General features: G+C 56.9%; 1 protein-coding gene across 8 annotated transcripts in view; it reads left to right on the top strand.

Moving 5' to 3' along the window:
* The window catches only part of Tns3 (tensin 3), a 160,599-nt gene that overhangs the window by 93,136 nt on the left and 55,154 nt on the right, over positions 1-12,309 (top strand). For all 8 annotated transcript variants that reach the window (XM_013148213.3, XM_063234388.1, XM_063234387.1 and 5 more), the window contains one exon: positions 228-332. In XM_013148213.3, coding sequence (XP_013003667.1) covers positions 228-332 — 105 coding nt within the window. The remainder of the gene's footprint in view (positions 1-227; positions 333-12,309) is intronic.

The raw sequence follows: 12,309 nt of genomic DNA on the forward strand, positions 1-12,309 counted from the left end.
CCACATGAAGGTTTCACACAACTCGCACTCAGAGCCTGGTCGGCACTGTGCGGGAAGGGCACTGTCCCCCTCCTGGCCCCACGGGGGACAGGGCCGAGGGAGGAAGGCCGAGGGAGGAAGCTCAGAGGGTTTGCCTTCACCCTAAAGTTGTGAGCCGGGGCTTTCCTCCCAGGGCTGCAGGAGGGGTGCTGGGCATCGCTGGACTGACACCCCACTGTGTCCCCCAGGCTCCGAGCACCTGCACAATGACCACAGTGTTATTGTGGACTTCAACACCTCAGATCCACTCATCCGCTGGGACTCCTACGAGAACCTGGGCTCGGACGGCGAAGGTGGGTGTTTCTGGCTATGTCCCCAACAACTCTTATTTTCTGCCTCGAGGCATGACCTAGCCAAGTTAACTGAATAGTGCAGGCTGGGTTTAAACTTTTGATCCTCCTGCCTCAGCCTCCTGGAATTGTGGTGTTACAGGTGTACACCGTTGTGCCCAGGTAGGCTTGGTGGATTTAAATGGGAGCTTTGCCCAAGCCATCATGGGTGGCTGGCTGGCCGGTGGGATCACATCCAGGAGCCTGGGGCTGTGCTCATGTGCTATCCCCAAGTGCTTGGGCTGTGGGCTGTGGGCCCATGTCTGTGTTTCTGCTCCCTTGTTTTTTTTTTTTTTTTTTTTATCGGTACCGGGGATCGAACACAGCAGGTTCTTATGCCGCTGAGCTAAATCCCCAGCCCCACTGCTCCCTTGTTTGGGGCTGGCTCTGCAGCCACGTTGCTGGGCTCCTGCTGTCGTGAGCGTTCCCATTCGCCCGGTAAATGCACAGTTCTGATTTCGATTGGCCCAAAGGACGGAGAAGGGTGCTGGCCCGTGGCCCTCTGGGGTGGCTCAGAGACAGATGTTCAAGTTCCTGGGGTCTCCTAAGCTTTGCAGTGTGTCCTAAGCTCTGGAACCTTTTCAAGGGTGCATCAGGGGTTTTGTCTGTTTGGTTCCCTCGGGACAGAAGAAATTTTGGGGAGCAACACCTTGTAGAACTGCCCATGATTCTGGAGGGACCCTGACCACATGCCCTGCAGCACCATGGTCTCCTCTGCGTGTGCTGGGGAGGTGTGTGCTTGTGCCTGCCCTGGGGGTGACGTTGAACTCGAGGACTCATGGATACTGGTGCCCGAAACTCAAGGGTGTGAAGGTGCAGGTGACACGAGAGGAGGGGTCACTGCCAGCGGCCCTGTCCTGGGCCCTGAGTGACAGGGCTGCCTCCGGCCAGATCATCCTGGAAGCCCAGCCACTGTCATTACGGCCTCACTTCCCAGAGCTACAGTGCAGCCAGCGGTACAGCCAGGGAGTTCAGAACTTAGGAGGAAGCACAGGAAAGATCTTCTGGTCCCTCTCCGTCTCTCCTCTCCTCTCCTGCAGTACCGGTGCTTCAGCCCAGGGCTGCACTGTCAGCTGCATCCTGACCTTGCCTACTTGGTATTTTGAGCTGGGGTTTCTCTGAGTTGCCCCAGATGCCTCAGACCTGGCAGTTCTCCTGCCTCAGCCTCTCAGTGCTGGAAAAACTGGTATGCACCACTAAACCTGGCTTGCTATCGAGATGGCACAGCAGGGTGGCTGGGACAGCAGGAACTGGAGGCGGGAAGTCCCAGGTAGACTGTTCTGGTGTTCTGTGTTCTTGTCTTAACCACTTCCCCTTGCTGGCCAGAGGACCTAGCATGCACCACTTCCTGGGGCAGGGTCGGCTGGCTGTGAGGCACAGGGCAGTGGCCAGTGGCCAGTGGCCAGGGAGAGCTGGCTGCTATGGCCTCGACATCCAGGAAGCAGAGAGAAGGCTGGAGCCGGGACCAGAACCCAGTCTTCTGGGTCACACCACATGACCACCTTCAGCTGGCCCCTCCTCCAATACCACCAGGAATGAAACTGCTGATAGGACCATGTCCCATGCCCCCAACACCTTCTACACACAGGAGGCTCAGAGGCTACCACGTCTACACCCCCACAGCCCCTCGCCTGGGCGTGGTGGCCTTCTTTCTTGCTGTGTGCTTGCAGGGCAGAAAGCTCGGGGGTCCCTTTTACAAGGGCACTAATACTGATGGCATCTCCTGGGGCTCCCAATCCTGACGATGCCCCTGGGAGTCGGGTTTCAGCCGGTGAGGCAGGATGGGCCAGGTGTCCACACCTGAGCAGGGCTGTGTGCATGCCGAATGAGTGAGCCAGAGAAGCAAGTTAAACTTCAGTGCTCTTGGGCTGTGTGTTTTTGGCCTGCGGACGTGACCAGCGACACTCTCCGTGGGGTGATCTCATGTGGCAGCTGCTGAGCTGGGAAAACCCATGCCAGGGGAGTTTCCTCCTGGGCACCCAGGGGCGAGGCTGGCTTCTGCTGAGACTCTTGCCCTGGTCGGGGCCACAGTCCCTGGGTGAAGTGATGTCTTAGTTTTGTAGTCCCTGGTGGCCGGAAGTGATGTTTTACCTCTCTTTTGTGCCAGGGGCAAAGCCCCAAGCAGCAGTGGTCCCAGGGCTCTCAGGAGCCCAGGCCTGGTGGCCTCTGGGACCTTTGCTTCAGGCCGCAGTGTACTATCTCCCAGCCTATGTCCAATCCGCCACCCTAGCCCTGTGGGTTAAAGGCCCTAAGTGTGGAGGTGGATGCCCACCTCCCATTGGGTCTCATTGGCCCAAGCCTTTGCTCACAGGCTGCCTTTGCTGTCAAGGCTGGGGTCCCGTGTTCTGCAAGAGGCAGTGGCACAGGTCCTGCACAGTGTGGTCAGGGTCAGCGCGTCCCACCCTCAGCCAGAGATGCTCGAGGTCTTGGCCTCTCCTGCCCCTTGGTGCTGGGCTGGATGCACATGTGAAGGGGCTCAGCACCCCAGGACTGGGACCAGGCTAGGCGTTCTGGGCAGCAGCTGCAGGGAGCAGATGTGGAGCCCAGCTTAAAGCCAGTGAGAGCAGGGCTGGAGGAGACCGGAGCTCAGTGCTCGTGGGCCCTGAGAGCCCTCCCCGTCCTGGCCTGCTGTCTCAACCTCAGTCACACAGGACGAGCCAGTCAGGCAGCCCTGCTCACTGGGGGCATCCCCGTGTCAGGATGGGAGTCACCTGGACAGGTGTAGGGCCATGGCCTCACCGGCCTGCACGTGGGGAGGGCTGCTGGGCCCTCTGTCCCCAGGGTCTGTCTCTGTTTCGCTGCTCTCCTTTTCTGTTGTTGTCATAGGGAAGTGGGAGCTGAACCCAGGACCTTCGCACGGAGCTGTATGCCCACTCCTTTTATTTTGAGGCAGGATCTTGCTCAGTTGCCCAGGCTGGGCTTGAACTTGTAACCCTCTTGCCTCAGTCTCCCAGAATGCTCCTGGCTCCGAGCTCTGCTTTCCTTGTGCTGCACCTGGCCCTCTCCCTCTTGTGCTCAGCAGCTTGGCTCTGCCACCCATTGCCCCTCGCTGCCAGCCCAGGGAGTGTTCCCTCTGTGCCACCTTAGTATATCTGGCTGCGTGTCGCTTGGACGCCGTCTATTGCATGGCCCCGAGTCTATCGCCTGGTATCCTCCAAGTCTGTGAGGTCTCATCACCGTACATGCAGTTTGTCAGTTTTATGCATTGTGGGCAGCCATCTGCTGTGGCACAGGTCCTGCTTCCAGGACCTTTGGGTGCTCACTCAGATCCCTTTAGAAAAGAGCGTAGTATCTGCATATGGATTTCTCATTTCGTCTTTAACTTCAGTCATCTCTGGCCTTATACCCAATAGCAGTCACCTCCTGATTTCTTCTTTTATGTCTTTTGAGGCAGAATCTTGATATGTAGCCCAAACTAGCCTCAAATACTTGGTGACCCTCCTGCCTCAGCTTCCTGAGTGCTGGGATTACAGGTGTGCGCCACCACACTTGGCCTTGATTTCCTAAAATGCCATCAATGTGAATGCTTTGTGCTAAGAAACTATATGGAGAAAAGTCTACAGGCACACTTTATTTTGGTTTGGTTTGGTTTTTTGAGACAGGGTTTTGCAACAGGTGGGACTCAGGCCACGGCTCACCCCAGGCAGTGCAGGGCGGATGGGGCATCTTCTCACTCCAGGCAGCCGTGCACCAACCAGGTCTGCCAGAGGCAGCTGCAGGCCACAGCTGTGGGCCGGGAGTGGTGGTTTGTGTGTACCGTCAACCTGCTTGGCTGCAGAGACTGGGAAAGCACTTCCAGTGTGCCTAGCTGGGTGACAGGGGCATGACCTCGGTGCCTGCTTTTCTTCCCCTGTGCTCTGTTTCCTGGCTACCGTGATCTAGGAGGTTTTTCCTTCACAGTGCCTCATGCCATGGGGTTCCTGCTTTGGAGGCAGCTGGCCATGGACCGTATCCCCAAACCACAGCAGGTCCATCTTCCTGTAGCTTGTGGGTGGTGGGTGTTGTGTCCCAGCCACAGGGAAGCTGGCCCAGGTGCTGTGGCTGACCGGGAAGTGTTACACTGACCCCTGCTTCTATGCAGGTTGACAGTGCAGGTCCGGCGGCTGCAGGGTTGGTGCACTGAGAAGGATCGAGAAGCCTGAGATCGTCCTGAAGGCCTCCTAGTCAGGGAGAGTTCCTTGTCCCCTGGGAAGGGTCTGGGGACAGGACACACAGTCCTGAGTGCGTTCCCAGGGCCACTTCCTCCTGCTGGATCCCACGTGACTCCTCACCTGCCTTGCTCAGTAGCTGTGTGAGCTGTGGAAGAGCTAATCTGTGGATGGGTGTTGTGCCCTGAGATCTAACCAGCTCCTGAAAGCCCATTTTTTGAGCACATGCACCTTTTGGGGGACACTTTGGACTCAAACCATGACCCTAGCCAAGAACCAGATGCAACTAGCTGCCAGGGGTTGGAGGTGGCAGCTTCGGCTACTTTAATGACAATAGGTCCACAGAAAGACTGGATATAAGGGCCATGCAGGACCAGCCAGGGTGGACGGCGGCTTCGCATCAGCTCCCCTGGTGGCCTTTGTAAACATTTGCGGGGCACAGGTTCCCAGCACAGACAATCAGAGGGGATTTAGTTGCTCTGCCCTCCATGGGAAGGTGCAGTCCTGGTGCTCCAATGCCCTCTGCTCCAGACACTGTGCCGACTCCAGGATGGCTAAGTGGGGCACGTTGGGTCAGGAAGCACCGGCCACAGCAGGCAAAGTTGGCCATAGGTGTGTGTACCAAGCTGTGACCCACTGGCTGAATTTTGAAAGCTGTTCTCCCTGGAAACTGGGGTTTTCAGATTATGAAAAATGAAGCAAGTTGCTTTTGAGAATTCAGCAGGAGGAAGGGCTGCTGGGAGCCCACAGGTGGGCCTGGCTGCACTCTTGTTCTCTGTGGGCTGCTGCCGATTCCTCATGGGGCAGAGGAGCTGCTGCTGCACTGCATCTTCAGATGCATCCTCTTCCCATCAGGTCTGGCTGTGGTGGAGACTCACTGACTGGTTTCACTCTGCACCAGACAGAGGAAGGTATCTTTAGGTTCTGCTCCTCTTGACTTACACCAGAGGGAAAGATTCTCCACAGAATGGACTGGAATTGCATTAGTGGGGGACTATCCATAGTAAAATAGGATCGTGTTCAAAAGGTTCAGGCAAGGAGAGGTTTTAAAAGAATAAAGCAGTTGGGTGTGGTGGTGTGTGCCTATAATCTCAGCACTCAGGAGGCTGAGGCAGGAGGATCACTGCAAATTTGAGGCCATCTTAAGCTATGTAGTGAATATGTAGTGAGGTACTTCGGGCTCTTCCTGCTCCTGGTAATCACTGCAGGCCGGGAGCCACTGTTCCTTAGAGTGACCCACTGACCAAGCAGCAAGTCCTCCTGCCTGTCACCGTGCCAGGATCCAGGTGTGAAGCCATGAGGGACAGGGGCAGCACCTGAGATGGCCACCGTGTGTCCTGAGCCTTAATAGGGGTGTGGGACATCTTAGTCACGTTCCTCATTACTGGGACAAAAATGCCTGATACAGCTGAAGGAGGAGGGGTTTATTCTGACTCAGGTCTCAGGAATTTCTGTCCCTGTGTGGTAGGCTCTGAGGCAGAGGACCATGTGGAAGGGCCTGTATGGAGCAGAGCTGGTCACCTCATGGTGGACAGAAAGCAGAGAGAAGGCAGGAGGCAGGGAGGGAGGGAAGCCCTTCTGGGCCAAACCCAGTGACCTCCTCTCCTAACAGCCAGTTGGCTATCGCGTTCCCTGATCCAGAAACCTTCCCAGGACCCCACCTCTGAGCACGCAAGCCTTTGGGGGGTCACCCAGGTACAGTGGCCGTGGTGGGTTGTTGTTGTGCAGAAGTGGATGGGACGGATCAGAGAGCCGTAGCGTGGTGCTGTGAGTTCCCAGCCTCGCTCTGTGCTGTCACACAGGTATCCTTAGTCGTCGCACCCAGGCATTGTCAGATTGCAGCTTGTCTCGTTCTCGGGCCCTGGTGTTTAGCAGCCTCACTTGGGGCTGGCGGCCAAGGCACTGACTGACATAGGACCTGACCTGAGTCCTCCTCTGCGTCCAGGAGGAAGCGAGACTGTGTGCTGGGTACTGTTCCATGTCCTCAGTGTCCTTTTGGATGGGTCTGCAGGAGGGATAGGAGGTGGCTGTTATACTCACGGTTTGCAGGGAAAGCAATTTGATCAGGACACGTAGCATATAGAATTATTTTACAGTAGTCACCCAAAGAGTCAAGTACAAAAAGTGCGGAAAATCTGTCCACACACTGGAGACCCCCACACAATCCAGCCAAGGGCCCGGAACCCAGAGCAACGTCTGCATGAGTCTAGCTGGAGGCCTGGAGCCCACGACACTGTCTCAGGCAAGTCTGCATCAAGGATCTGTGCTGGGAAGGCCCAAAGGTCAGCAGAAGCTAGAAAGTTTGTGCCAGTGAGGTGAAGGAGCTGTGCCAGCAGGCTGAGGGATCTGCTCTGGAGCCAGAAAGTGATGCTCAAGGATCAGGAGTCCCCCTGAAAGTACCACAGCCATCCTCAGCGACAACAAGGTCCCTCCTCTGATGATGACAGCGGAGGTCATGTCAGGAGGCCAGTGTGACAGCATCTCCAGGTGATTGAGCAGCACACTCTTCCCCTCCGGAGCCAGGAAGCAATGCTCAAAGTAAGGACCAGGGTAACCCTCCAGCGACAAGGTCCGAGCTTTCTGACGATGAGAGTTCTTGTCAGGAGAGAAGCCCGGCAGCCTCCTCCAGGAGAGCCAGCCGCAGCACCCCGCAGTTCTCCTGTGCTGTTAGCAGCGGCCCTCACTTGACCGCCCACGCCCAGCACCTCACCAGCTCAGCTCTGCTGGGTGTAACAATTGACTGCCAGTTGTCAGTGCACCACGGTGGCCCTGGGCAGGTCCTGCAGTCAGTGTGTCTGCTGCGCTGTGGGTTCAGGGTGTCGCTGGTGGCCACGCCCAGCCTGCCCACACACGAGCAATGATTCCGTGCTGCCCTGTGTTCTGACCTTTGCACCCTGGTTCCCACTGGGAGGCTCTGCTGCAGCCCTGCTGGGTTCCAGGTCCCACATGTGGTGCTGGGGCCCCCTTGTGTGCAGTGTTGCCCTCCATGTGTTGGGGGGTAGGGGTGAAAGCTGGGGTCCCCAAGGTGCCCCTTCTCTCCCCTGCAGCTGTGCCCACACCCAGAGCCACACCCTCTCCCAGGTGCCCTCTGTTGGCCCCGCTGTGGGCAGCACGAGTTGGCAGCGTGACTATGCCCAGCCGGGTCACACCTTCCTGGCTTCTCCTCGCCTTGTTCCTGGGAAAGAAGCCCTGTCCCCTTGGGAGCTCAGTGTCCCCTCTATAGAGCCTGTGGTCACCCCTCAGGTTTTCTGCCATGTCCGGTTGAAAGAGCTGATACACAGAACCCGAAGAATGAGGGAGTGGGCCTGGGGGTAAAGAAAAGCGGGTGCCTTCTCTTCCCGCGTGTGAGTGTGGGCGTCCACACTCTGGGGAGCACCCTAGCCAGCCTCCTCTGCCTAGGCCTACCCTGTCTTCCTCTTTCAAGCTTGGGAAAAGTGCCCGGGAGCCTTTCAGGTCCTGCGTATGGGACTGTGTTACACACTTTTTCCTTTGTTTTTTTTTTTTGGTCTTTTTCCTTTTTATCGGTACCGGGGATCGAACTCAGGGCTGCCTGCTTGGAAGGCAGGCGCTTATGCCACTGAGCTAAATCCTCAGCCCCACTTTTTCCTTTGGAAGAGGCGTAAACAGGACCCTTGCATGACAGCGCTCACCTGCCATCCCAGCGCTCTGGAGGCTGAGGCAGGAGGATGGCCACGAGTAGAGCTTGAGGGCAGCCTGGGCTATTTAGTGAGTTTAAGGCCAGCCTGAACAGCACAGAGAGGCCCTATCTCAAAAAAATAAGAGCGGTGGTGATGGAACTCCCCTAGTGTGAAGGTCATAGATAGGTGCAGTTCCCAGGGCTGCAGAGAAAAAAAGGAGAAACAGTGAGGAGCTAGGGGCTGTGGGCAGGGAAGGTCGCCAGCCTGTGGGCGCAGAGAGAGGTGTTTGTGGGAAGGCACAGCCCAGCCGGGGGCAGCCCTTTGACTGGGTCCTTCTGTTGCCATGGTAACAGGCAAGCCCAGGCTCAGGGCACACTCCTGCCCACCTCGGGCTGCACGTAGGCCTCTGTGCTGTGGAGCGCCCTGCCCCCTTGTGCTGCGCCATCACTTACAGAGGTTTCCCCTGCCGCTGGTGACCGGTGCAGTCTTGGGGGTCCCGATATTTCTGGGGTCTGTGGCTTTCAAGCTCTCCTTCTGCAGCTGTGGAAGTCCAGTCTCCAATAAGTCTGGCCTGCCCTGTCCGCCCAGCCCTCCTTTGCCTGTTGCTTCACTTCTTTTGGGTCCAGCGTAAAAAGCTTTGCACCCCCAGCAACCATGCAGTGGGAGCCACCGTGTGTGTGGTCGTCCCTGCGACTCTCACCCTGTGCTCCCGTCTTGACCTGTAGAATCTCTGCTGCCCGCCTTCTCCCCAGGGCCCCTGGACAGACGGCACGGGAGTCCCCTGGGTCTGCTTCCTTCCTGTTCTCTATGCTGTTCCTTGTTTGAATTTATTTCTTATACTCAGCATGGATGGTAGAGGGTGTGCTGTAAGTCATCCAGCTGGACTTTGAAAATTAGGGCGAGTGAGCTTCCAGGGTCTCCAGACTCTGTGTACCTCGGACTCCTTTGTGAGTAGACGCTGTCTGTCCACCCTGTGCCATCTGCATGTAGGTGTGTATGTGTTGTCAGAGAAAAGCCATGAGACACTGGTGTTCCCTCAAAGCTTCATACTTCTTGGGGACCTGCAGGGAGGGTGGGGCCAGTGGTGTGGTTAGAAGAATTGGGAAGGAAAACATGAGGATGTTGGGGGCAGGAGAGGCCAGTGTCCAGGGATGCAGCCAGGCAGGTGTTGCGCTTGCAGTTGGGACCGAGACTTAAGTGACAATGACCCGGGAGATGACCAGCTGAACAGAAAAGGACCCAGCACAGCGATCAGCCTGGAGACTCAGCTCTGCCCACAGCCTGGCCATCTGAGAGGCTCCGGACAGGGTGGACACGAGTGCCCAGGAAGCGTCTTCCACATCCCAGAAGCCAGAGTCACGAGTTGTGGTAACAGGTTTTAAACCAGGACTCTGTGCTCTGCGACACTGCTGTGTGGACTTAAGTTACAAAAAACTGGAATAGTTCAAGGTTCAAGGAAGAGGTAACTTTCTTTGGAAACCCGCACTTGTTATCAGTGAAATTACCCCCGTCAGGCCCTGGTGATACCTGGGATTGCTGGAGTTGATTGTGGAATTCAGCCAGGATTTCAGCAGTCTATTTTATTTTTTTGGTGCCGAGGATTGAACCCAGAGCTTCGCACCGTGCTGCATCCCAGCCCTTTCTTTAGTCTTTCTTTTGAGACAGAGTTTCACTAACCCTCTGTGGCCCCCTAGGCTGGCCTGGAATTTTCTGCCACCCGGTCTCAGGCTCCCAAGCCTGTGTGGCCATGTGTGGCCCGGGCAGCCGTTCTCAGCTGGTGGTGATGTCCCATCTGTGCTCTGCCTGTGGACAGGGAGTGGCCCCTGCGGAGAGCAGAAGAGGGAGGGAGGCCCCATCCTTTCGACAACTTTGGTTGGGGACTGAGTTAACCTTCCAGCCCTGCCGGGCTGGGCTGCACATACTCTTGTTGATCCCTCACCAAGGATGCACGTGGGCAGCTCTCCTGGGGGTGAAGCCTTCAGGGAACCCCATGGCCTGCGTGGCAGGGTCAGACCTAGATCCCTGGCCATCTCCCTGTCCCGGCTGAGATGGCTCCTTGAACAGCTCCTGATTGTGACTTGGAGGAACCTAGGCCCAGGTGCTGGCTTTGGTCCACATGGTATATACCATGCCCAGTCCAATGGCTTCAGCAGAGGCCTGGTCCGCTGGCTGAATGCTTCTTCCCTGACAGGTGGGGACACGGGTCTGATGCAGGGTCAGAGAGGGAGGATACCTGGGCAGGGCGAGAATGGCTCTGTGCTGGGAGGGCTGTGGGTGCCCTGGGGGCAGGGACAGCTTGGATCAAGCAGGGGGTGTTGGGGCAGCGGTGAGCAAGTGGGTGGGGCCCCTGCCAATCTGGAGAGGGGTGTGCGTTGCACTGGTGGGGTGGGTGTTCCTGAAGGCCAGGCCAGGGCCAGTCAGACCGCAGATCTTAGGAAGCACAGAGATAAATACCTGAGCCAGGCAAGCCTGGCCCAGGGCTCACAGTGGGTGTGGGACAGGTAAGCAGGGGCTGGGACAGTGGCTGAGTGAGGCCCAGGCTCTCCGGGGTCATACACTTTGGGTGGCTGTGGGGGCCCCAGGTCCAGCAGGTGGTGGGAGAGGCTGGCACTCTGGCACTGGAGGGGTGAGCGCGGGAGGAAGAACAGGAAGTCAGGATGCCCAGGGCCAGTGAGCGGTGGGGACCGCAGGAGTGTGAGGGTTGGGGGCCGGGCATGGTGCTGGTCAGGACTTCCTGGCGGGGGACACTGCTTCCTTTACTCCAGTTGCCAAGGTTTCCTGATGGCCCTGCTCGCCCCACTGCAGCCTTCCACTGGACAGTAGCCTTGGAAACTGCACCCTGGCTGAGCAGGGAGGCGATTCCCTCCCCACCGCTGAGACCTCTGCTCCAGTTTGATGCCCAGCACCCAGACATGGGTGCCTCCTGCCCGCTAGAATTGGGTGCCCAGGATTGGAGTCCCACACTGTCCCCTCCCAGCCTCAGCTATCTCCAGGGAAAGCCGAGGGTGAGGCACCCCCAGACTCCATCCTCTTTCCCCTAGGCGCATCCTGGGACCCGGTGCCCCTCAGCCGCAGGGCCTGTTGCCTGTCACTTAAGATTTTATTGAGGTCAAATCTGCGGAGCATCAGCCCACCCTCTCCCTGCTCCATAGCGTTCCCAGGTGGACAAATGGTCGCCGCCGTCTCTCAGGACATCTTGGTGGCCACTGTTCCTCCCCTGTCTTGCTTCTGCGTGGATTTCTCCCGCCGGTCCTTGTGCAGAAGTGTGTTGGGTTTTGTGAGCCCCTCCCTGGCTGTGAGTTTGCAGGCTGTGGCCTCCGCCCTCTCGGTGACTCTGTCCTGTCCCCCGAGTGGAGGGGCCATGCTGTGATATCTGTCCATCAGCCGATGTGTATCTGTGCGACAGGCACTTCTTATCCATATAACGTGGCTGAGGAACATTTGTGTGTTCGTTTTGACCTTAGGTATAAATACCTTTCATCTGTCCCACTTTTTTTTTAAACTGGGGAGGGAATCCAGGGCTTTAACACTGAGCTGCACCCCCTCCTGCCTGCCTCTTCATATTTATTTTTTGAGACAGGGTCTTGGTACAGTTCAGGCTGGCCTTGAACTCACTATGTAGCCCAGGCTGGCCTCAAACTCTCAGTGACTCTCCTGCCTCAGCCTCCCCAGTGCTGGGATTACAGGCCTGCACCACCATGCCTAGCTTCCTAAATTGCCCAAGCTGTGTTTGAGCTTGCAGTCTTCCTGCCTCAGCCTTCCAAATATTGGATGATAAGTGGGTACCACCACTCCTGGCTCCCGTACTGTTACCATTTTTTCAGTCGGTTTCTCTTTGTGAATGTTCTTCTGTCTTGAAGTCTTGACAGGTCTCATGCTAGACATTCTTTATTCCCCTGGCCCCTAGGCCAGCTGAGTATTCAGAGATACTTGGGAAACTCATTCCAGCGATTCTACACTAGATACAGAATCCCATGTACACAGAGTGGCAACGTGTTTTCCTTTTTTTGGTGTTCTGAGACAGAGTCTGGCAGTGTAGCTCAGGCAGGTTTTGAACTGGCAGAGATCCTCCTGCCTCAGCCTCTTGAGTGCTGGGATCCTTGGTCACACTCACCTCTAGAATTGTAAGTTTTCAGGGTTGAAAGGTTTGCAGCC

Source organism: Cavia porcellus, unplaced genomic scaffold (assembly GCF_034190915.1).
Source record: "Cavia porcellus strain 051 isolate PalLab524CR breed Dunkin Hartley unplaced genomic scaffold, mCavPor4.1 scaffold_23, whole genome shotgun sequence".
In the NCBI taxonomy this organism is placed as follows: Eukaryota; Metazoa; Chordata; class Mammalia; order Rodentia; family Caviidae; genus Cavia; species Cavia porcellus.